The 24,000-nt window shown below is 57.1% G+C and overlaps 7 protein-coding genes across 7 annotated transcripts; 5 read left to right on the top strand and 2 right to left on the bottom strand.

Annotated features, from left to right (window-relative positions):
- Positions 1 to 2,169: 2,169 nt before the first annotated feature.
- Positions 2,170 to 4,112, top strand: PG985_014213 (homeoprotein; the record flags this gene model as incomplete). Its single annotated transcript, XM_066833979.1, has 2 exons — positions 2,170 to 2,540; positions 2,627 to 4,112. The coding sequence occupies 2 exons, from the start codon at positions 2,170 to 2,172 to the stop codon at positions 4,110 to 4,112; spliced, it is 1,857 nt and encodes a 618-aa protein (XP_066678719.1).
- Positions 4,113 to 6,020: 1,908 nt separating this feature from the next.
- PG985_014212 (uncharacterized protein) lies at positions 6,021 to 7,397 on the top strand (the record flags this gene model as incomplete). The annotated part of the gene is made up of 2 exons (XM_066833978.1): positions 6,021 to 6,463; positions 6,677 to 7,397. The coding sequence occupies 2 exons, from the start codon at positions 6,021 to 6,023 to the stop codon at positions 7,395 to 7,397; spliced, it is 1,164 nt and encodes a 387-aa protein (XP_066678718.1).
- Positions 7,398 to 8,695: 1,298 nt separating this feature from the next.
- PG985_014211 (uncharacterized protein) lies at positions 8,696 to 10,569 on the top strand (the record flags this gene model as incomplete). The annotated part of the gene is made up of 3 exons (XM_066833977.1): positions 8,696 to 9,033; positions 9,153 to 9,493; positions 9,572 to 10,569. The coding sequence occupies 3 exons, from the start codon at positions 8,696 to 8,698 to the stop codon at positions 10,567 to 10,569; spliced, it is 1,677 nt and encodes a 558-aa protein (XP_066678717.1).
- Positions 10,570 to 11,014: 445 nt separating this feature from the next.
- On the bottom strand, positions 11,015 to 11,988 carry PG985_014210 (S-adenosyl-L-methionine-dependent methyltransferase; the record flags this gene model as incomplete). Its single annotated transcript, XM_066833976.1, has 2 exons — positions 11,015 to 11,353; positions 11,434 to 11,988. The coding sequence occupies 2 exons, from the start codon at positions 11,986 to 11,988 to the stop codon at positions 11,015 to 11,017; spliced, it is 894 nt and encodes a 297-aa protein (XP_066678716.1).
- An 814-nt stretch (positions 11,989 to 12,802) lies between these two features.
- Positions 12,803 to 15,419, bottom strand: PG985_014209 (uncharacterized protein; the record flags this gene model as incomplete). The annotated part of the gene is made up of 5 exons (XM_066833975.1): positions 12,803 to 13,075; positions 13,148 to 14,395; positions 14,465 to 14,603; positions 14,655 to 14,878; positions 14,946 to 15,419. 5 exons carry the CDS (start codon positions 15,417 to 15,419, stop codon positions 12,803 to 12,805), a joined length of 2,358 nt encoding a protein of 785 aa, XP_066678715.1.
- Positions 15,420 to 18,629: 3,210 nt separating this feature from the next.
- Positions 18,630 to 20,989, top strand: PG985_014208 (uncharacterized protein; the record flags this gene model as incomplete). The annotated part of the gene is made up of 5 exons (XM_066833974.1): positions 18,630 to 18,666; positions 18,715 to 19,150; positions 19,215 to 19,713; positions 19,779 to 20,508; positions 20,574 to 20,989. 5 exons carry the CDS (start codon positions 18,630 to 18,632, stop codon positions 20,987 to 20,989), a joined length of 2,118 nt encoding a protein of 705 aa, XP_066678714.1.
- Positions 20,990 to 21,615: 626 nt separating this feature from the next.
- Positions 21,616 to 23,805, top strand: PG985_014207 (uncharacterized protein; the record flags this gene model as incomplete). The annotated part of the gene is made up of 1 exon (XM_066833973.1): positions 21,616 to 23,805. One exon carries the CDS (start codon positions 21,616 to 21,618, stop codon positions 23,803 to 23,805), a length of 2,190 nt encoding a protein of 729 aa, XP_066678713.1.
- Positions 23,806 to 24,000: the final 195 nt, after the last annotated feature.

Below are 24,000 nucleotides of genomic sequence, written 5' to 3'. Positions count from 1 at the left end.
TCCCCAGCGAACCAGCTGTGGCGCCGATACGGTCACAGACAGCCCTTTCCGCATTGCTGGCTACTGGCTACTGGCGACTGGCTCCTGTTTTATCGTCGCTACTTGCTGCAACCCAGAGCCTCGAGCACCGCATAGCCAGCCTACTGATACTATACGGACTACTACTGCTACTACCTGTCGCAAGTGTGCCTGCAAGGGTCGATGGAATCTGTCTGGTCTGATCTGCTGGCCGGCTCTTGACACTACCACGCTACGCTACCGCACGCCTCTGCGCTCGCTGAGCCATCCGATCCACTCGAGAACGGGATGGCTACTTAAGTACGGATACAGGCACAGGTCAGGTACATCATCATCCTTTATTTTAGACCAAAAAGATCACGGCGTCCGGCGCAGGACGGCTCACAGTCCGTGTTAGTTCTGACAGTGGGCGACAGCATTTTTGATACAGGGAACTAGGTCCCAGAGCTGGAGTGGTAGGGGAGGGGGACATTTCTGGGTTTCCTAGTTTCCTTGGTTTTGCGCCCCTGGCACTTATCCCACTAGAGCGCTTTTCAAACAGTACTAGCCCCGTCGCAAATACTGGAGGGGCCGAGTCTCCAAACGGGCTAGCGGGTAAACCCATTGAGGGCAGGGTACGCCGGGTACCGTGGTACATGCATGTTTCCAATGCCCGTTTCACTGCACTGTCGAAAAAAAAGTTGTTCTGACCTCACTGACTGGAACAAAATAAGCGGGCGATCAACAGTCAACCAAGTCGAGGGGTGGTGTGTACAAAACATGAGACGAAATCACCCAGTAATGGATGGATGTCTATCATTCGTTTGACACAACCGCCGACCGTCGCGGCCGGGTCACACATATCGCAGTTGACCTGTGCCTGCGTACGTCAGTCTACGTAAGGTACTACTAATTCACTGAAGAGGAGGTCCAGTCAGTCGAGAAAAATCTCACCTACCCGCGCGTCTCATCGTGTCAGACAAAGCCGGCCGCGGTCTTCTCGCCTTTAGGCCAAGACATGGGACCTCTGAAGACAGGCCAGCCCACCTAGAGATACCTACCTAGAACAGATGGATAGACAAGCAGACAGACAGACAGACAGACAGGGTCGCCAATAGGCAAGAGGAGGCAGACAGGCATAGCAGTAGGTAGACTGGATAGGCCAGAAAGAGAGAGAGAAGAGAAAAGAGAAAGCACAGTGCAGACGACGGGCCGATGCGCACGGTATGTACCTGCATTGGCCGGGTGGGGCGCCCCTTGTGAAGCATGCATCGACTGTTGGCTCGTGTCCACTCTAGCCACTGCCCACCCCAAGAAGACAAGGCCCGGAGGATGGGGTGGATGGTGGATGGCGGATGGGCAGAGAAGAGACGGTGTGGCAGCCAGCCCGCCTGACACCCTGCACGTTGTGAGCCAGTCGTGGTGGTGGTAGGCCAATCCATCCCATCCATCCCATCCCATCGGCGGCCAAGACTGGGATGATGGAAGCCGATACAGTGTATGTACTCTCTCCTGCTACCCTCGCTCGGGATTTTTCTTAGTGTGCCTCCTACCCACCAACCCTCGCCAGGCTTAATCAATCCCCTTCTCTCCTCCTCCCTTTCCCTTCCTGACCATCCCAACATCTTCATCTTCTCTCCCAACTCTTGCCGGTATTGTCGTTAATCGATAATTCCTCTCCCCTTTCTCCCCTTGTCTTTCCTTTTCGTTTACCCACACACTCCCTTTTTGAACTTCCAGCCATTACGGACTCCGTCACTCCTTTCGGGTCCATTACGTTCCTTCGGCTTGATACTTGACACCACACGGTCCCATACCCATACCCTTTTTTGCGGGCACACCACCAAGACAGACGGTATATCCTCTTCCCAGACAGACGCGCTCGGATCTGGACGACACTCCTTGAACAGAACTATACTACCAACTTCAACCCTGAAGACAAGACCTTCACAAACGGCCGTCGAGCCATCAACCACCGCGTTATATATCGAGTCCTGGACAGTTTGGTGGGAACATCACAACGACCCAGATAACTTGGCTTAATCACCTGACAGCCTTATCTCGATCTCGACTGCTGGACATTCTTACGCGATCTTGCGTCCCTGACTTGACTCATACTATAAACACACCCACACACTCCTTCGACGACATACGTCAATATTATACTTTACGATGATGAATACCATCAAAGAGGAGCAGCATGGGATCATGGGCCCAACTGCCATGGACCAGATGCCGTCGGATCTCACTCTGACACCGGCCTCCTCCACATCACCCAGTGATGAACACATCAAGGGCAGTGAATCTCCGTCGCCGTCTGCCAGTGGCAAGACTCCCAGCTCCGCCTCCAGACGACCCCCGCGGAAGAGCACCCTTACCCAGCAACAGAAGAACCAGAAGCGACAGCGCGCCACTCAAGACCAGTTGACCACGTTGGAGATGGAGTTCAGCAAGAACCCCACCCCCACTGCCACCGTCCGCGAGAGAATTGCAGATGAGATCAACATGACGGAACGCTCTGTTCAGATCTGGTTCCAGAACCGGTACGTAAAGAAACAACCCTATACCTATAGGGGGAGGAGGGAGACTTGACCGACTGAACCCTGCTAACCTGAACCTTTTCCAATAGCCGTGCCAAGATCAAGTTGTTGGCCAAGAAGAGCCTTGAAACAGGCGAAGACATCGACTCGATTCCCGAATCCATGAGGGCGTACCTCGCGATGCAGGCTATGGAATCTGGCAAGGGTCTCGGTGGTGCTTTCCTTGGCCGAACCGGTCTCATCCCTTACGGTTCTTCGATGATGCTGGGCGGCGACCAGAGCGGCCAAGGCAAGGTTCTCATTCACCACTTGACCTGCCGTTCTCTGAGCATTGGCAAGTGGACGCGCGTGGGCCAGAACACCATGGATCTCATCATCTTCTACTCGCCCGAGAAGTGCACCATGACTTACTACATCAACAACGACCAGGCCGGGTACAAGATTGAGTATCACTTCAGCCACATCAAGAGCATCACTCTCGACAGCAATGAGGGCGACGCTAACAAGCTGGGCGGCATCGTCATTGAGCTCAACCGCCCTCCCAACTTCTTCATGGACTCGTCGCCCAACTCCAACGGATTCTTCCAGTGCGGCGACTTCACCGAGGACCAGCAGGCCACTCAATGCTACACCCATCACCTCGGCGGAAACCCCAAGGTTCTCAGCAGCCAGCTGGCCAAGCTTGTGTCGCTCGAGTCGTTTATGAACCGCCACAACCCCAACGCTTTCTATGATCAAGGCCATGCCATGGGCGTGGCGTCGGCTCCCGTCTCCCCGACCGGCAACCGCCCATCGTCGCAGCCCAACTTTGGCCAAGGTCACGTTGGTATGTTCCAGGAGTCTCAGTGGGGAATCAGCCCTCCTCACCCCATGCGTGCCGGCCCCGGCCACAAGAGACAGCGCAGCCGATCCGTGCCCATGCCAGTCGACTTCTCCATGTTCCAGAACCCGATGCCTTCCTTCTACATTCAACATCCCGGCGAGAGCCAGGGGCACCCCCATAATCCTAATATCTTCGCCCCTGTTCCTCAGCAGCCTCAGCAGCAGCTCAGCCCTGTTGGACCTAATCTTCGCATCGACACACAAGCCGGCTTCGGCATGGATCTCCGACCGTACCCTCTCTCTGCCGCTACGACTGCGCCGTCCGAGTATTCGAGCCCGAACTACTTCTCCCAGGAGCCCCAGCACACGCCTCTTCCCACATCCAACTTCAACACGCCTTACAGCAGCACTTTCCTGTCGCCCATGGTGAACCCGGCGATGGTGCCGCAGTCTGTCTCCCCTCTCCCATTCAACCACGGAGACCCCGCCATTGTTGAGCAGTCGCCTCCTATGGGTATGATGCGCAGCGCCTCGGCCGACCTCTACCCCATGGGCGATTCGACCGTTTCAGACGACGGCCACAGCCTGAACGAGATGTACTCCAAGCACACCATTAATCTGCCCATGCACCCTCACTCCCCTGGATTCATGGACGGCAGCCAGGGTGACCTGGACATGAACCAGCTTGTACAGTTCGACTCGATGGATCCCGCAAGCATGTCGCCTGAGCATATGCCTCACCAGCAACAGTGAAGCTAGTTCTTCTGTTTTTTGCTCGCGGTACCCGTTTGGTATCGCGCTCATGAAATGATGGCGTCTGGCGCTCACTCCAAGGAAACTTGGATCACATGTGTTCTCGCGGCGTGTGTGTATATGTGGTGTTGTACGGATTCTCGATGCTTTCTCATGTCGGCTGGCGTTGTTGGGGATATACCTCTTGATTTTGATTTTGGCGGCACAATATCTCCTAGTTCTATCGGCATTTGGATGAAATTTTTGTATCAGGGCAGCCTCCCCGGCAATCGGTTTAGGTCTTCTTCTTGCCCCAGTTCATCGACTCCGTCAGCCATGATGTTCCGAATGACGACTTCTCTTTCGCCGACATCCAACCCTTGCGTGTCTGGCACAGCAGTCGTGCATCTGGTTTCTTCTACCACGATCCACCCCTCCAAGACTCTTGGGCGGGCGGTTATGTTTTTTTGCATAGGACTTTAGCGTCCCTCCTGCACCGAATCGGTGTCATAATTGCGCGGGCTTTAGTGGCCCCTTATTCGCAATCGTTTGGATTTGCTTTTCTCAAACATATCTGTCACCACTCGTCTTAGTTGCTTCGACGGTTTCCTTATCGCGTTTATGAAACAAAGCGATGTTACTTATTATCTTGGCTGCGGGTGGAGAAAAAATAGATGAATATGGTGAAGCCCAGGAGGCTTGGGTTTTCTGGTTAATAATTTTTAGTGGTTGTTTGCCTGGGAGGCTGGGTCTACTATGGTCGGAACTGGGCCCCCAGGAGAGAGCCTTACAGTTGTTGTCGAGTGGGGGTGGTGGTGGCTGAATGAAGCTGTTAAGGGGGTTTACCCTGAGGAGGAGGAGGAGGAGGAGGAGAGACAGGAGAGAGAAGTGAATGACTAGATAGTGATACCAGGTTAGGAAAGGGTTTAACTGAGCTTGGATAGGTTTCGTAGCTCTAACCAATATGAAAGCAAAATACAATATGTGTACGGGACATTTTATTCTGCAGTAGATATTCACTTGTTTTCGGTTCTTAAAGCCTCAAGGGGACCATTCTCATTCATGTATATAAGTAACTACAACAATCTTGGATTATACGTTATTAAACTTGCCCTCTTAATTATCTTGAATTTGGTGAACGGGAATGATCAGGTCGAAGTGAACTTCGAAAATATGAGATTCGCAAGATAGAACGACCATGCTGTGCCGCATCCGCCGCCGTGAACCCGCCCAAGACGCAGATACGGCCCTTTTCTGACCCAGGGGTACGATATGTACGAAAACGGAAGGCCGCGTTGCCGCGAAAGGAAATCCAAACCCGTCTTCATGGGGAAGGCAGACGGATGGTTGTGGCAACGCGATGCGGGGCTTACCGCTTTCTCTCTAGACTCCAGATGTTCTTCTTCTTCTTCGTTTCCCACCCACTCGCTCGCTGGCCCGGCTGGCTTTCGCTCTTTAAATAGGTCATCCACTTCCACCATATGTACCCTGTCGTCGCGTTGCGCGGAAAACCGTACGATACCTCGCTCGGACTGTGCGCGCCGCCTCCCCACGGCGTTCGTCTTCTCGCTTCGGCTTGCTTTAGTGGCTAGGGGGGTGGTGGATGGGCAGAAAAGAAGAGGGAGAGGATCGATCGAAAAGGTACCATCCTTTTCTCACATACTACAACTGAGGCTTGGAGGGAGGCGGCTGAGAGGCTGAAAGTATCTTGCCCTGTTAGAGATGCTGCTACCATATGGTAACAATCAATCCACACACCACTCCTCGCTAGTAGCAGTAGTGGTAGGCGTGTCATCTCTCATTCTCCCTACAACTGCCTGGGCGCGCCACTTGCTCCCGTCAGGCGTGTCGCCCGACGACCGATTCCTTCTTACTGTGCCTGCTCCTTCTCCTGTTGCTGCGGCCGCCGCTGCTACTGCGCCTCTCGCCATGCAAACCTACGCGGCGCCCCCGATCGCCACCATTACGGGCGGTGGGTACGAGGTCCCCATCGCGTCGGCCGTGGCGCTTCTGTCGGAGGCGCCGGCCCTGCTGACGAGGTACACGCCGCCGCCCGGCTGCGCGACCGACTGGTACTGGGACACCACGGTGGGCGCGGCGCCGGTCGTCCCCTCCGCCGCCGCCGCCGCCGCCGCTTCTGGGTCCGAGTCCGAGGGGGCCGAAGCCCAGTTGTCGTCCCTATCCTCCGTCATCTTCAGCGACCGCGCCCACAACGGCGGGGGGTGGGCCACCTGCCAGCCCTACCGCGTCGCCGCCCGGGCGACCTACTCGGCCGGCGTCTGTCCGGATCGGTCGGCGTTCATGACGGTCTCCAAGATCACCAAGGTCCCGGGGCCGTCGGACGCTTTCTACCTCGGGGCTTGCTGCGCGACGTGAGTATTTATTTTCCTTGGTTCTCGTCTTCATGCCTCTTTCTATTGTCGCCTTCAAGTGGTCGCAGCCGTTTAACTCCCCTTCTTGCTTTCATCCATACGGGATGTACTGCCGGTGCGTGGAAGCGGGGATGACTTGCATGCTAAATGGGAGAGGGAAAAGGGGAAGGAAACTGGATATTGTGCTTGCTTGAACCAACATGAACTTCCCAGGACTGCCACGCTGTCAGCGTACCCAGGCGACAACAACAACAGGAACGGCGGCGTTTTGGGGGCAACCCAGTACGCCTGCGTCGGCACACAGGAGAGCGTGGTGGCCACACGGTGGCTGGACGACCACCGTTCCGTGCTCGAGCGTGCGACGGGGACCGTCACTGCCGTCGCGGACCCCCTCTACATGGTCTGGCGCGAGAGCGATCTGGCGCTGCATCCCGAGTCGGACGCTAACTCGCTACGGGCGGCCATGGGCATGGCCGCCGCCGCCAGCTCCTCCAAAGCCGAGCCAGCGCCGACTGCGACCCTTACGCCAGAGCCGAAATCGCGGTTTCCGGTGGGCGCCATCGTGGGGATCGTGGTGGCTTTTGTGGTCTGTGTCTTGGCCATCTCGTTTCTCGGATTCGTCGCTTTCTCGCGGCGGGGCAAGAGGTGGACGGAACGGCGGAGAAAGAACGGGAGCAGCGATGATCACAGCGACGACCTTCACGGGCATGAGCCGCCGACACGGCAGCTAGGGGGAGAAGAAGGCCCCGACGGCGCGTTTGCCAGCGTCGAATCACATGCTCGGTCGGGACCGGAGCCGGAAGGCCAGGGTCTGAAGGGACCGCAGATGATGCAGGGCAGCCGGGAGATACGGGGCAGCCCGTCGACGGGCGATACGAGTCACTTCAGGGACGAGTTTGGCGAGGTGGAACAAAAGGTGCTGCTCAACCGATGATAATGTCGGCAGCCACGGGCAGAGATCTGTCTCGTCTCTCTGTGTGGGAGAGACAAAGCTGTAGTTTTAATTCCTAATTTAAAAATGATACCCTTTCCTAATGGTTGTTATGATGCTAGGATAGCTACTTAGGTAGGCCATCATTTCTGTTTCATTGACGTATGCTGACGTGTGACAGCGTTACCACGAACGCCGTCTTGTGACATTATATGTGCACGAGCTTCTTGCATGATCTTGGCCTGTTGCTAGTCGGATCAGTCATGAGATGGTCAGCAGCCCTGACACACTCGTCGGTGCCCTGTTACTTGCCTATGTTGCCATGTCCGTACAGCAGGGACGTCGACGTCGTGCTCCGTGCAACTGCCGGCAAAACTTCGCGACACTAAGACCCAGCAGTAGCCTCCATCGTGGGGGCGGGTGTTCTAAACCGGCATCGCATTGTCGCACTGCCCTCCGACATGACACGGCCAGCGACCACGGACTTCCAACGCTTGCCAACTTGCCCGGTTTGCCTGCCCTGCTGCTTACAAGAAGCTGCCTATTTAGTCGGTGGGGCTTGGCATCTAGAGGCAGAGAGAGGGCGGGCGGGCATTCTTTTTTTCCCCCTCTCTCGGGCCTCCTGCGAGACGTTCCCCTAATCCGGCCCCTAGCTCCCTGCTTAGCCCTGCCCCTCGAGCTAACAGGCGCGAAATGGGGCAGCCAAGGTCCGCCAATCATGCCGAAAAGTCCATCATTGTTCTTCCTGCTGGCTGTGCTTCGGCGCCAGACAGCGTCCCGACACAGGCACCCACCGCGCTATCCTCCCTAATCCAATCTCGCCGTTGCGCATCCCCATCGGGACTGCAACCCGACGAAATGATCAATCATCGTCCAGGATACGTCACCATCAAAACACCGAGCCTAGGTAGTCAGCCGGCTTGCTTACACTCCCTATCCATGCTACTATACCCACGACACGCAGCCCCAAGATATGTGCTTGGGATGCATCGTCGTCCCCATGTAACGAATCATTTCCACACCCCGCATTCGATCGTCGCTTGCTGCTACCCCGTTTTCTTTTATTGCCTGGGTTTGGGATCGGTAGTTTGAGGTAGATGGTAGATGCCGCTTGGGCACGTTCCGTAGATGACAATAAAAGGAAGGAAGAAAAAAAAAAAAATGCGCCGATCACATATAGGTATAAAAGAGGCGCATCCCTGACTCGACCGGGCCGTTGGGCTTCTGTTTCTCTCGTGAACTATCGCACCGAGTGTTCCTGAGATGTACACCAGATCCGGCTCCTTGAATAAGTAGAGACGATGTTGTCCTCCCAGGCGCCGCTCTTACTGCTGGCAGGCTCTGCCGCCACGGCCGCCGCAGCGCAATGCACAAGGGAGCGCTTCGAGACGATGCTCGCCGGCCACGAGGCCGCCAGCGTGGCCGACGTCTCCCCCATCGCGGCCGGCGGTACCTTCGGGCCCCCCACGATGGCGTTCCCGACCCCGGCCAAGAACCTGTCGGCCCTCTGCGCCGTGACCGTCAACGTCAAGTCCTCCGAGACCACCTCGTACAACTTCGGCCTGTTCCTGCCCGACTCGGGCTGGAACGAGCGGTTCCTCACCACGGGCAACGGCGGGTTTGGCGGAGGCATCAACTGGTGAGTCCTGCTGCTGCTCCTTCTCCTCTCCCCCTCACCCTCGTGGCGCGAAAGAGCAGGGGAGGGTTTTACTTCAGTGCGCAATTTCTCGAGAGATAAAGGCTGACTGACTCGTTCAGGGTGGATATGAACATTTTCGCGCATCATGAGTTCGCGTCCATGTCGACAGACACTGGCCACAACGCCACGGCGTTTGATGCGACGTGGGGGTTGAACCAGCCCGAAAAGCTCATCAACTGGGGGCACAGGGCGATGCACGGGTCGATCGAGCTGGCCAAGTTCATGGTCACGGACTACTACGGCGGCGGCAAGAGCTCCAACTCCTCCACCACCGCGGCAGCGGCGGAGAAGACGATCAAGTACTCGTACTATGCGAGCTGCTCGACCGGCGGTCGTCAGGGTCTGAAGGAGATCCAGCACTATCCCGAGTCTTTTGATGGCATTGTCGTTGGTGCGCCAGGTAAGACTTGATCCAATTCCACACATCTGACGACGGCGAGTAGAATGTTCTTTGTGTGCTGACCGGTATCGATCACAGCTTGGTGGACAACGCATTTGGCGGCCTTTACTCTGAAGGCGCCCCTCTACAACTTCCCCGAGAACGCGTCCTACCACGTCAGCCAGGCCCAGGTCGAGACCGTCAAGTCGGAGATGCTGAAGCAGTGCGACGTGCAGGACGGGGTGGAAGACGGCGTCATCAGCGACACGTTCGGCTGCCAGTTCGACTACGACAAGCTCCTGTGCGGCGAGGGCGGCGCCGCCGGCAACAACAAGACGAGCTGCCTGACGCCCGACCAGGTGCAGACGGTGCGCAACGTCTTCAGCGAGTGGCGCGAGGACAACGGCAGCACGCTGGTGTTCCCGGGCCTGCCGCTGGGCGCCGACCCCTCGGGCATGCTCGGCACCTTCAACGGCCTCGGCCGCGGCCTGTTCGAGAACTGGGTCTACAACGACACCGACTGGGACTACACCAAGTTCACCTACGCCGACGTCCTCGAGGCCGACCGCGTCGACCCCGGCGACGCCGCCGCCGACACCTTCGACATGTCGGCCTACCGCGCCCGGGGCGGCAAGATCATCATGTACCACGGCATGGCCGACATGGGCATCCCCACGGGCAGCAGCCGCGTCTTTTACGACAACGTGCACGAGGCCATGGGAGGCGGTGCCGATGCCAACAAGGAGGCCGACCTGACCGACTTCTACCGCTTCTTCCTGATCCCCGGCATGGGCCACTGCAACAGCGGCCCCGGCCCCTGGTACATCGCCGGCGGCAGCCAGGACCTGCCCAACGTAACCTACTCGGTTCCGGGCCACGAGGACGCGGACCACGACGTCGTGCTCGCCATGATGCGCTGGGTCGAGGAGGAGAAGGCGCCCGAGCAGCTGATCGGGACCAAGTTTGTCGGCGACGACGGCGCCGCCGGCATCGAGAGCCAGCGGCCTATCTGCCTGTATCCCAAGCAGGCCAAGTACATTGGCACCAGCAAGGAGGACGTGAACAAGCCCGAGAGCTGGGAGTGTCCCAAGGAATAGGACGCCAGTCCCTTTCGTTCGGAGAGGGTAAGGGAGGGAGGGGTGAATAGCGACGCAAGTGTGTATTATTTTCGAGTTAATATAGAAGGGGAATGGTGGGCAACGATCAATCAGGTAGTAATCAGGTCCGGATGCGATAATCCAAAGCGAATTCAAAGCAAATCATGATTCGTGCATATGTGTTTCCTTTACGTGTCTTTCCTCCATCGTAATGCAATAAAAATCTAAATGAACCCCCAGACGAATGGCACTTCGTTTCGGGTGTGATCCAAATTGAGATGCAACCCCAGGCTAGCAAATATGGGACGACGTTCTCGTATTTCGACCACCTTCTGCAATACAACCACAGATATCACACAAAAAATAAACCCCATGACCAATTGCTGCCGTGTTCGCGTTGTCATGCACTTAACTTTAAGTCCCGAGTTTCCCCCAATGTCCAACCTCACTTCCTCGCGATGACGACCCACGCCTCGCCGTAGATGCCGCCGTGCTCCTTCTTCATGGCGTCGACGGCCTGCTGCACGGCGGCGGGCCAGGCCGCGACCTCGTCCTCGGGCCAGCCGACCGTCGCGGCCTTGGCGGGCGGACTGACCTGCATGAACTCCAGCAGGCCCCTCTCGTCCTCGCCGTCGCGCGGCACGACGGACCGGACGAGGCTGGTCTGGGTCTTCTCCGGCGACCAGCCGGCCTCGGCCAGCATCGAGGCCAGGTAGCCCTCGGCGACGAACTCGGGGCCGTTCATGGGGACTGGATGGGCGGCGGCCCAGTCGGCGCCTTTGACCTATAGGCGATAGAGGTTAGCGTGGGAGACTTGGTTTGAGGTGATAAGAGGCAGGGAAGCAATGGAAAGCAAGAACTTACGATGGCTTGCGCGGCGCCAATCAGCTCCGACATGGCGAACTTTTTCCAGGTGGTGAAGACAGCGACGCCGCCGGGCTGGAGGGTGCGGTAGTTCTCGGCCAGGCCCTTGAGGTGCTGCTCCTTGGTGCCGAAGGTAGACACACTAAAGTTGTCGATGACATGCGTCAAACAACCGTCCTCGGGGAACACGGACGAGAGGTCCGCGCTGTCGGCGACCTTGGTCTCGACAGCGGGGTGGTCCTTGACCGACTGGGGCGCGCTCTCGAGCATGCCGGCGACGTAGTCGGTCAGGACGATGCGCTTGGGGGCGATGCCCCGCTCGGCGCACCAGGGCAGCAGGGCCTCGGTCGCGGTGCCGGGCCCCGCGGCGCTGTCGTGGATCACGGACTCGTTGGTCAGGCCCAGGTCGTGCTGCTTCAGCACCGCGGCGAAGACGTCGCGCGTCGTGTTGCCGGTCAGGTGGGCGTAGCGGGGCGCGATGAAGGTGAAGTACCGGCGGCGGAGCTCATCCGGGGTAGGGGCGGGGCCGGATGCGGGAGTAGTAGGGGTAGCCATCTTGGGTCTGGGGTATGTGTGTGTAAGTGAGTTTGCAAGGGTATTCGGCTAGGATGGTTGATTGGGCTGGAGAACGGATAAAGAGAGAGGTGACACAGAAAAGAAGAGGGTAGGCGATCGTGCTGAGACGAAGTGATTTGTGTGTGTATATAAGTCGGTAGCTAGCTGTGCTGCAAGGGATGATGCAGTTGGATGAGGGAGTGATGAACGAATGCGACCTTGGTGGTGCGGCTGGTCGGTCTTTATGTAGCCATCGCCCTTACCAACACAGCCCGTGAGCTGAACGGTCTAAAGTAGACCTAAGTGGGGAGAATCGAGTGTTGATTCCGGCTGCCTGCTGTAAGGGACAGTAAGCCGTCGGTTTCGTGGTGAGTCGTCCACTCTCGTGCGAAATAATCGGAGGTCACTACACTGTCAGCGCCGGCCCCTCTCTTGCCTCGGATCCGAAGACGTCTTAGAATTGGGTTCGGATCCGAAGCGTGTGCATGGCTGCCAATCAGGCTCTCTTGTTGGAATCAGAAGGAATTAATGACAAATCGGAATTGCATGCATGAGTACTGCTATGTTTAATTCAGGCCGAGTAATCATAATACAGCACCAGACGGGGGCGCGGATCCGATGATGAGCTGAAAGTTACACGGTTGCTGCATGATGCGAAACCAAGCACGGGTGGCTTCTAGTTGCAACTAATAGCCGAACTTGAACTCTCATAGCTCCCAACTCAACAGCCCAAACATTCGCGCTTGCCACCGTCTTGTTCCATTCAATTGTTCCACCATTCATCCTACTCCTCATCCCCGATTCGTTCGAGCCTTCAGGCGACAGCGGCCTCGACTGGACGCGGCCGCGTATCCCGCAGCGCATTCTCGGCGATCCTATTGGCCTCGGTCAGTCGCGACATCCTCGCGAGGCATTGCTTGCGCCGGGCCTGCGCGACCTCGTCCTCGCGTGCGATCTCCTCGATCTCGGCCTCGGTCAGACTCATGAGGTAGTCGGTCGAGAGACCCAGCAAGGGGCCCTCCTTGCTCGACATCATGTCCTCGACGATGCGCTTGGTGACGTGCTCAATGAAGGTGCGCAGTGAGAGCTAGATGGGTGTCGTCAGCGGTCAAGTTTTCACAATGGTCTCTGGGTGAAGACTACGTGACTAGGTACTCACTTCGTAGTAGGCCTTGAGGATATCATGCGCCTCGTCTTCGGTATGCTGTGCCGTGCTGGGGTGCATGCGGACGTACATGGCGTCGAGGCTGGCGTCGAAGAGGCCCGAGTCCACGCCCCCGCCCTCGGCCTCCGTGTTGGCCCGCGCCGCCTGCGTGGCCTCGAAGAGCATCTTGAAGTGCTGGAACGTGTGGTTCTTGAACCGGATCCGGCGGTTCTCCTCGAGCCGCCGCGTAAACTCCGGGTTCGTCGTGAAGAAGGGGAAGTCGGCCTCCTGGCCGCAGTACCGCTGCAGCTCCTCCAGCGCCCGCTGCTCCGACGCCTTGCTCATGCGCAGGAGGGTGTCGGCGAGCCGGTCGTGCGTGGCGTTCGTCTCCCCCGTCAGCTCGTGCTGGAAGACGTAGCCCAGCAGCAGCAGCGAGGCGTCCCGGGTCGCCTGCGCCACGAACTCCAGGTGTTGACGCGCGATAGCCTCCCACTTCCGGGTCTGGGTGCGGTACAGCACGGGGAAGATGTCCGGGTTCAGCAGGCCCGGGAGCTGGCTGCTCTGGAAGTTGTAGATCTGTCTGCGTATCTGGGTACGGAGCTCCGCCGGTGTTTGGGGACCGTCGCCCAAGTGCGGCGGTATAGACAGGCTCGGCTTCTTGGTACTGTGCCTCTTTGACTTGGGCTGAGGCGATCCTTCTGGGGTTGGTGGAAAGCTTGGTTGGCTAGTAGCAGGCGATGGAGCTTGTGGGTACTCCAACTCGGGCTCTTCGAACTCGTAAGTATGCCCGTCACTCATCATGGCATTGTCAAAATCCTTGTTGCAGTTCGAAACGATGCTACGCAGCCTCATCGTCTCGTCGGGCAGTCGCCACGGCCTCTCGAGGGCCTGGAGCGCATCTGTGTTGTACTCTTGGATGATGCTCATCAGGTACTGGAGGCGCGCCTTGTGGTCGTCCCGGGGCTCGCCCAGCGACGCCTTGATCTGCAGCTCCCTGCCCAAGAGCTGCTTGACTTTCTGCTGCATCGCGGGGAACTCCTTGCGGATCTTGTCGCAGAGGAGACCCCCGAGGTAGTCCCGGAGCTTCTGGGACCCGCGGCGGGTGCTGGGTATCCTGCTCCACGGTGGCTGGCCGAAGAGGGTCGCCTCTGCCTCGTCTAGGTCGAACCAAGAACCTTCGTCCCCGACGCGGTTGCGGACGACGAACCAACCATGCTGCATCGAGCGGTAGAGGCTGTTCTCTCCTGCGGCGATTTTGACGACCTGGTCATTGTCAGTTATACGAGGGCGCCTTTCCCCAAAGTTTTGATGGAGACTGCGGGGTCATCTCACCATTTCGAGGTCCGATGCCCGGTCGCATTTGGTGAAGACTGGGATCAATCTAGACGAGTCAACATGCTCCAAGGCATGCCGGAATATGGGCGAACTGTCAAGGTCGATGGTCGCCTCGGAGACGCAACTGGCAGACTCTCTGGTAAGTCAAAGGAAGTTATCGGGGCATCGTTTCCTAGGATATACGCACATGACGATGTTCTGAGGCTTGCTCATGTATTCGACAATCATGCTTCTGATGCCATCCATCTCCGAGGTGTGGACGCGGATGTCATTGGATATGAGCCCGGGGATGTCGAGGATGCTGAAGTGAGCGCGCTGCGGCCCCGAAAGCTCGATCTTTAGCACCTCGGTGGCGAAGTTCTTGTCGCCGGGCTGTCTACCGGGCTTGATGCCCATGTATTGCTCCGTGACCTTGATTGAAGAAGTGAGCCGGGGAAAGAGGATCATGCGGAGGAGAATTGAACATCACGCGACGTACCTCTTCCATCAACTCGGCAAACGTTTGGCTGTCCAGGGTCTCGGCCCGGTAGATGTACTTATCGTAGGGATTGTCGTTGGAATAGTTGAAGATATGGTCCAGCTCGAAGTCGGGCTTCACGATGGTGATGACCACCTCGTCCTTGCTCTGGGGCGGCGTCCGGCGCGAGATGATGCGGGTGGCGAAACGGGTGCACAAGCCGTGGCTCACGGGGAAGGGGATGGAGGTGAGGCTCTGTAGGAGGGATGACTTGCCGGCGGACTGGCCACCCACAATCACCAGCTGTGGGATGTCTATGTCTTGGCTAGCATCGCAGCTCTGGAGCTGGTCAATGGCGTCGAAGAGGATCTGGCTACTTTTGCTCGCGAAGGGGTCTTTCAGGAGCTCATCCTTGCTGCTGCTGCTGCTGCTGCTGTCCTGCTCAGGAGCTTCCTGGCTGTCTTGAGGGACGGGCTCTTCTCCAGATTGACTCATGTTTGGCAAGAGATGAGAGGCGGAAAGTGGGATAGTGATCCTGATGAGTACGTTGACACAATAGTTATTTGGCACGATACGATGAGACAATTTGACACCAACGCTAGAGATATGTAAACCAGTGATGTTTTTGCGACTACAAGAGAAACCAATGGGACGACTTCCTATCTTATAAGCCCATCAGAGTATTAAGACTTGAGGACTGCCAGGTCGAGTTTGTGACGAGGAATGACGCTGCGAATCACGTTGCACTTCCAAAGCCACCATCCTCGTGACGGACAACAAGCCTTGGAGCTCCTGAAACCCCGAAAAGTTTGACGCGCTTACCGACCACCCTTCCTATTGACAGGGCGCCACTCGAGGAAAAGGGCACATCTTGATGCGATTTTCCCAAAGATTGTCGGAATCTTCTACGCCAGGCAATGACATAGGGACTTGGCATGCCACATACCCCAGAGGAACAGTTGGTGATTTGGGGTAACTCAAACACCATGGATCTTGGCTGGGTTATGCAGGGGTAAATAAAGGCAGCCTTCAGGTGTTTCATAGAGACCCAAATGGCCTAATCTAGGGTCTCATTTTGGGGTTGTTAGGTTACCCGAGTTGGTGGTGATGGTGGTGGTGGTGACGGACCCGATAGCTTGGGCGACAAAAGTGAAAGACGAGCCGGGTACCAGGGCTAGTGACCCCGGCCCGCAGGGCGTTCAGCTTTACCCTATTCAGGACAGCATGGCGCCATCCTTCTGGGGTCGCATGACCAACACCTACGACCTCAATGCGAGATTCGGGGGAGAAAGCAAACGGGAGAATAGAGATAAGCGCCTTGTGTTTCCTGTTGGCACATCGTACGTTTTCGTCACATTCTCTCAGCCTTCATGCAAGTTGGCTGCCACTGCGCCACCTGTTATAAGCTTGCAAGCCTGGGCGCCGCCAGAAAGGAGGCCAATCGAATGACCACATTGATTTGATCCAATTGAATGGAAGCCTACTGTAACGGAGCGTGTTATGAATAGTACATTGTATTCTACAATTAGTCGGCTCAGGCTCTACCCTGGCCTTGAGCCCCTGAATCTATATTTGGATGCGGAGAGTCTGCCTGTACTCCGTTTCATCCGCGGCCCTACACCGAAACCACCGCCTCCTTCGGCTGCGTCTTGACCGACTTCCATTCCAGGAAGAGCGAGGCCACGAACCCGAGGATGGAAGCCGCCAGCGCGACGTAGAAGATGTTGTTGATGCCCTTGTTGTAGGCCGCCAGGAACGCCGGCAGCTGGTCCCCCGGCACCAGCCTGGTCACCTCGGTCGCGCCGCTGCCCAGGAGGACGTGCGCATCGAGCTTGTCCCCGGGGATCCTGGCCAGCTCCGTAGTCAGCGTGGCCGACAGCACGCCCTGGCAGATGCTCACGAAGACGGTGCCGCCGACCAGGTTGCCAAAATTGATGATGGTGATGCCGACGGGGATGTCCTCGCGCGACAGCACCGTCTGCGCTGCGTTCAAGGTCTGCGCCAAGCTGAGGCCCAGCCCGGCGCCGGTGAGGATCTGGTAGCCGATGACGCGGGCGTTGCCCGTGTCGACGCGCAGCGTGGTGAGGAGGCCGCAGCCGACCGCGGCGATGGCGGTGCCCAGGATGAGGCAGGGCGTGTAGTAGCCGACCTTGGAGGTGACGAGCCCGGACGCGATGACGAAGACGACGGTGCCGAGAAAATAACCCATCATGCGCACGCCCGCGTCGACGGCCGACAGGCCCTGGATCGCCTGGTACCAGATGGGCACGTAGAAGGTCACGATGACGAGCACCGACCCGAAGCCGAGCGAGGCGACGCTGGCGGCGGCGATGCTGCGCTGGCGCATGAGGCGCGGCGGGACCGTGCCGTTGTCGCCGGCCCGGAACTGCCAGGCGCCGAACGCCACCAGCAGCAGGATGCCCAGGGTGAGCGAGACGAGCACCCTTTTCGTGGCCCAGCCCTCCACGCCGCCCCACTGCAGGCCCAGCAGCAGCAGAATCAGACCCGGTAACATGAGGGCCGTGCCGACGGGGTCAAATTCCTGTAGCTTCTGCAGGAACGTGTCGCCGTGCTTCTGCGTCTTGGGCGGCGGCTTGGACGGGAGCAGGAACAGGAGCACGGCGGCGGCGGCGGCGCCGATGGGCAGGTTGATCCAGAAGCACCAGCGCCACGTGAGTTTGGAGGCGAAGACGCCGCCGAGTAGGGGACCCGCGATGGAGGCGATGCCGAAAGTGGCGCCGAGAAACCCTTGGTACTTGGGCCGTTTTTCCAGCGGGAGCAGGTCGACAAAGACCATCTGGCCGCCCGCCGTCAGCCCGGCACCGCCGACGCCCGAGATGGCGCGGCCTACGATGAAGGCGGTCGAGTTGGGGGCGGCCGCGCAGATGGTGGATCCGACTTCGAAGACCAGAATGGCGGCCAGGAAGACCCATTTGGTGCGGAAGAATGTCTGATAGCAATGTGTGCAGTGGTCAGCGGTATGCTTCAGGTTGAACAGAAAGAAAAGGAGTAAATGTGGTATTGCTTACATAAATCTTGCCCATGGGCAATTGTAGCGCAGCAAACGTCAGCAAGTAGCCGGACTCGTACCAGGAGATGTCACTGAAGGACTTGAACTCGTTGGATATGGCCGGGACCGCCACACCGATGATGGTCCGATCCTGTTTGTTGTCGTGTTTAGTCGTCACAGAATTTCAAGATGTTCTATGTAAATATGCCATGTGTAGACTTACAAGTGATGAGAGAAAAGCCGCCAGGCATACCGCCAAGACGATCGGTATCACCACTTTCTTGCCTGGGTACTCCTCTTCAGGCAGCTTCTCGTCTACAGACTTCTCCGATTTCTGTATATCTCCATCGCTCCCATGACCATGAATTGTGTCGAGGTCGTGATCTCCAATATCCGGGGTCAGGCTCGTGTTGGTCTTAGTAGAATGCATCTTGGTGTAAGATTTAGGAAACTGCTGAATCGTCTCATATCAACCAAGAGTAGAATTGCCCGTTTCGGCTCTGTATACTTATATATCCGTACATAGGTTCTTACTTGTCGAGTCAAGCACGTAAAGCTCAGATTGGATATAGTACTGGTATCCATTGTTTGTCTGAATTCAGGGGTTCTGATTGGAGGGGACTAGCTTATTTCGGGCCTCGGTACCGAAGACCGAGTTCGGGCTCCCGAACCTCTAATGTCTTTGACGTCACGACATGGACTATTCCACCGTCCTCATACTCAATCTAACAAGTAAAAACCCACGTAATTGCCGCATACGGACATTGCAAGTGTCCGTAGTCCTTCCCAGTCCCGAAGGCTTGACCGAGAAATTCGGGTGTGGAACGATGGTGCGGTTAGGCAAAACCCCTATCAGCTGCACCCCCTGCGCCAGACGCAAGGTTCGCTGCGATAGGCTGCAGCCATGCTGTCACTGCAAGAGACGGCCACAGGACAACTGCGTCTACCCTGAACAAACAACTGCATCTGCCGCCCACGATCGTCGCCCCGATGACGCTAGTACCCAGATCGAGAAGCTCGAGCGGTATATTCGCAGCCTAGGCGGTGATCCCGAACAGGCTGGCCGCCCTGATCAGCAGGCCGTCGAGGAATCGCCTGGGAGTCAGAGTGCAGGTGCATCTTCCAGCAGCAGTCAACCTGGACCGAAACAGATCCCCTTTCATCCCAAAACATCGGGACTGGTGACGCACAATGAAGAGGTTACATACATCGAAAGGTAATATCGTACCTGACTCCTTGATAATATAACACTTGTTAGCTGACTAAACGCCTTTGGATAGTCCTATGTGGTATAGCTGGAGTGGTACGGGCCAGTCAGATGAGTTGCACAGCACTCCCAAGGTGGCAGGACAGGCTCCCCGAGCGTGGAAAAGTGTTTCCTGGGTTCAAACAATCTTGGACCCACGGGAATCTACAGATGCCGAAAGCCTCGTCGATGCAGTGTACCTGCCGAATCCCCAGATCAACATCCTCTGGAAGACGTTCTTGAAGAATGTCGACCCCCTTGTCAAGATCTTCTTCCGCTGGGAAGTGGAACCGATTATACAGAAGGCACGTGAGGATTCCTCGAGCCTCTCCAGCGAGGAAAGAGCTCTGGTGTCGTCCATTGTGTTCATCAGCATCTCAAGTCTCTCGAGGGACGAATGCGCCAGGTTACTGCATGATGGCAAACCGCAACTTATGGAGAGATACCAGAGGAGCGCAGAAAATGCTCTTTTGCTGGCCGATTACGCATGCACCACCCACAAGCTCACACTACAGGCCTTCATGTTATATCTCGTAAGCCCCCTGACCACTACATTTGTTATGGTAATTACCACTTACTGTTATTTACATCTCTATAGCTCGCAATGAACTGCCTGGCCCGCTCCCCCGCCATGTTCGCCCTCATGGGCATCGCCAGCCGCATCGCCGAGCGGATGGGCCTTCACCGCGACGGCGACCAGCTTGGCCTCAGCGTGCTGCGCAGCGAAGAGCGCCGCCGGATGTGGTGGCAGCTGCAGTTTCTGGAGATTGCCGTCGCCCGCCACGTGGGCAGCATCCCCCTATCGCTCTTTGCCGACTGGGACGCCAAGCTCCCCTCGAACTTGGAGGACGAGGACGTGACGCCCGACACGAAAATCTTACCGCCCGAGCGCAGGAAGCTGACGGGCATCTCGCACTGTCTCTGGCGTTATGATATCTTGCACACGCAGCGGGAGATGCGGCGGGCGCACGGCGGCGACAAGGGGCTCGCGTGGCTGCTTTCGCCGCGTGTCTCGCTGGCGGAGAAGGACGAACTACTCGACCAGGTCGAAACGAAATTGGGGACTAAGTACGTGAGGCACTGCGAGCTGCTTAACCCGCTGCACGTCCTCATCCAGCTGGGGATTGGGTCCTACCTCCTCGCGGCCAGGAGGACGGCGCGGCAGCCGGCGCTGGTCAACGCCGAGCTGTCCGAGATGTCACGCAAGGAGCGCGACGACATGCTCGATATCTGCACCAAGCTTCTGGACTATTCCATCATGGCCCGGACGACCGAGTCGATCAAGGGATATCTTTGGCATGATGATAACTACTTTCAGTGGATCGGATGTGAGTAGCAAACCATCCCCTGTTCCGCACGATTAGGAACCACTTTTCAACTAACGGAACCGAAGTTGTTTATGTCCTCCTAGAATGCCATCATCGTTTCGACGAGGCCGAGGTGGTAGACTTGTGGGATTTGGTCCGTCGGCTTCATGAGGTTCATCCACAGCTCAAGACGGCGGTCGACCGGAACGAGGTGGCTTCGGCCGCTCGCATCACCATCGCGGCATGGCAAAGGTACGCTGCACATGCTCAGCGACAGCAAGGCGGGACATTCGAGCAGCCGCAATGGATCACCGAGTTGTGTCACAACTTTGGGTTTTCGCCGGCGACTGAAGCTGCACCGACGGCTGCGGTGGATACGGAGATCCAGGAGCAGGACGATATAAGTCAGCTGGCGGGCATCGACTTTGACTTGGACATGTTTGACTGGTCGATATGGGAGCAAGTCAATAAGAACGCAGGTCCCCTGTCGACCAGTAGGTAGATCCCGGGAAACACGATTGATCACACGTCTAGATATTGGTTGATGATCGCATTGACTACTAAAGAGGTCCATCTGAGCTGTCTTGAGACGCCCAGCACGTTCCGATGCCCCCGGGAAGCTTGGAGCAGACTGCCTCACAGCTTTCCCTTTTAGTAAGCTCTTTCCGGGCATTGTCACGTTGAAGGGCCTGTAGGCAAAGTTCTTCCACAGACAAAGAACATTACAAAACCAACTGATGCATGGGTGCAATCAGATTGGAAACTCTTGTTCGGGGTGCTTGTGTCTGCCAAGCCTGAGTATGGCGCACTCGTTTGGCGGCTCTCTGCCCCTTGTTCTGCAGGTTTATTCTCACACGGATACAATAAGACTACTTGACATCAAAAAAAGACTCGACTGAAAGGCTTTCTATAAAGCTATTGTATGCAAAAAGTGAATGTCGACAAAGCCTCTTTGCCTCTACCGAAACGAGTCACTTATCTGTATGGCTGGGACGACCTAGTCGATCTGCATATAAATACTGGGAAGGGGCTACACATCTTGAATGGTAATTCGGCAGACCTCAGACCAAACAACACATTTACTTTACCTATTCATCTTTCACCCATACTATCACAAGTTCAGCAACTATGGCTCACATCACCGATCTGCCTACGGAGCTGCTCCTGGGAATCGAACAGCACCTTGACCACCCGGCTCTTTATGGAGGAAATGCGCTCGCCGGTACGTGCAAGGTAATGTGGAAGGACCTCGGCGGTACCGAGGTCTATCGCAGAGCCGCCAAAGCCGAACGCGACCTCACTACCCGCACGACAGAGGTGTTGAAGTCCGTCGCTGAGAACAGACGGATGACCGGAGTTTCTGTCGAGGAGGACGTGGCCTGGGTGCGAGGAGTGGCCCGGAGGGGCATGGGACCACGAACGACAGACGGGATGGTGAAGGCATTCGAACATGACAGGTTTGAGATTGAAAAGGGCGCAGACGGAAAACCCATCTGGGGAAGAGATGAGAGAGGCTTCCCAGAACACGCGCGTCTGAGGTACACCCTGGAAGACGTCACCCGCAAGACATTGCTAAATCGCGCCATCATGGGGTGCCGGGACCTGGAGGTACTAGAGAGAATCATCGACGCATACGCCGATGTTTTCCCCGACATCTTTACTGGCGCATGCTGCAGATCGCTGCTGGAACTGTTACCCATCCATTCGGCGATACGTGCGAAGCGCCCAGAAGTGGTGCGCATGCTGGCCAGCAAAGGCCTCGCACCTGCAAAAGTTGACTTCTTGCTCTGCAGGAGGGGACAGTTCAGGTTCGAACAGAGGACATGTGTTGCGAATCCATTTAACGTGGCCTTCCTGACAGTGCAAGATGAGGAGATGTGCTTGGCCCTCATCAGCAACTCGAACGGACCAGGTAACCACGATCTCAAACCTGATTTGGCCCCTAGTGCCCTTGCCGAGGACGACGACGATGACCCTGAAAGTGACTCGGAATTCGGGTTCAGGTGGAGAACTCCATTTTGGAGTTATGAGTCGCTTGAGCGCAGGATGGTTTCATACCTCAACATCGCCGAGGACGCTGGAATGTACCGACTCCTCACCGCTCTGCTGCAACACTGGAAACAAGAGTCCGCCTCGCGCGAGCAGCGCTGGAACCCACGCGTTATTCTGGACCTGGTTTCCAATGATGGCCCGAGAACCTTTTTAGCCAGCTCCGACGATGACGACGAGGAGCTTCATGGTGGCATACCTCCCAGAAACCCGAAGATGGCAGGCTATAACGCCGATGGGAGGCCGTACGTCATCCTCGCGCTGCTGGCGATCGGCGCGGATCGAGAGGGCGTCGGCTATGCAGGGTACCACGGCCCCATTCAACACGCCGTGACTCAGGGCTACTGGAAGAACGCGGTCACCATCTTCAGGCTCCAGGAGCGCGCGGGCCGCGTGGATCCCGACGACCTGGAGAAGGCGCTGCTCGATGCGGCCGATCACATGGAATCAGGCCGGTCCTTCCTCCTGAAAGTGGCGCCGAAGTGTTGGGAGCTATTGGAGCGGAGCGACCGGACCGCCGAGGAGAACGCGCAGGCCGTGGCTCAGTGCAAGCGCAAATGCCTTGCCAACAGCATCAAACCGGTCTTCGAGATGTGGGGATTGTCCAACTTTTCTGGTTATCGGTGCTACAGCCAAACCGCGGCCCTCCACCTAATACAAAACGGCGTGAAGCCCGAGATGAGCCATCTCCGCCTGGCGATCCTGGCCTGGGACCAGGAGCTCTGCCGCGAGATCATCAAGTGCGGCGAGCTGGACCTGCGGGCCAAGTGGAGCGGATTCAAGGCGGGCCCCTACGGTGCCGAGGAGGAGGAGGACGAGGAGGAGGAGGACGAGGAGGAGGAGGACGAGGAGGAGGAGGAGGACGATGGCAGTAGCAACGACGGGGACGAGGGTGTGCTCCTCAACGCCTTCGAGTTCGCTCTGTTGGTGTGGCACCAATGGCAAGCCCCCGACCTCAGCCACCCCTGGCGCTCCAAACGCGCCTGCCCGGCCCTGCTCTGCGACCTGCTGTACCACGCCGGCGCGTCTGACACCCCAGTGTCCGAGGGAGTCTGCGATGCACTGGTCCACCTGTTCAAAAAGTACTTTATCGACGACACGGATCCCGTATGGCACGAGAGAGGTTCCCAGATTCAGTCCGGCTCCGTGCAGTTCACCCGCGAGGAGGAGGATCACCTCCTGAGCGACGTCGATGCCCCGTTGCTTGGCAGACTGACCATGCTCTGCGTGAAGTTGCAGAATTGGCTTACACCTGCATCCCAAGGTTAGTTCCCGCCCTGCTATTTCTTCAATCCCCTAAGCCGTACAGGTACACAGTATGGACTTTGCATAAGAATCAGGGTATAGTATGAGATTGCTGGAAAGGAACAAGGTAGGTAAATTGACACTATGTACAGACAGTATAATTATCATACCATGTCTTCAAAACAGCACATGAATTGCCTCATATCGCCCTGAACTGCA

This window comes from Apiospora marii, assembly GCF_038362585.1.
Source record: "Apiospora marii strain CBS 49790 chromosome Unknown utg000011l_segment0_segment0, whole genome shotgun sequence".
Classification (NCBI taxonomy): Eukaryota; Fungi; Ascomycota; class Sordariomycetes; order Amphisphaeriales; family Apiosporaceae; genus Apiospora; species Apiospora marii.
The sequence above is the reverse complement of the archived record's forward strand: the minus strand, read 5'-3'. Positions and strand labels throughout refer to the sequence as shown.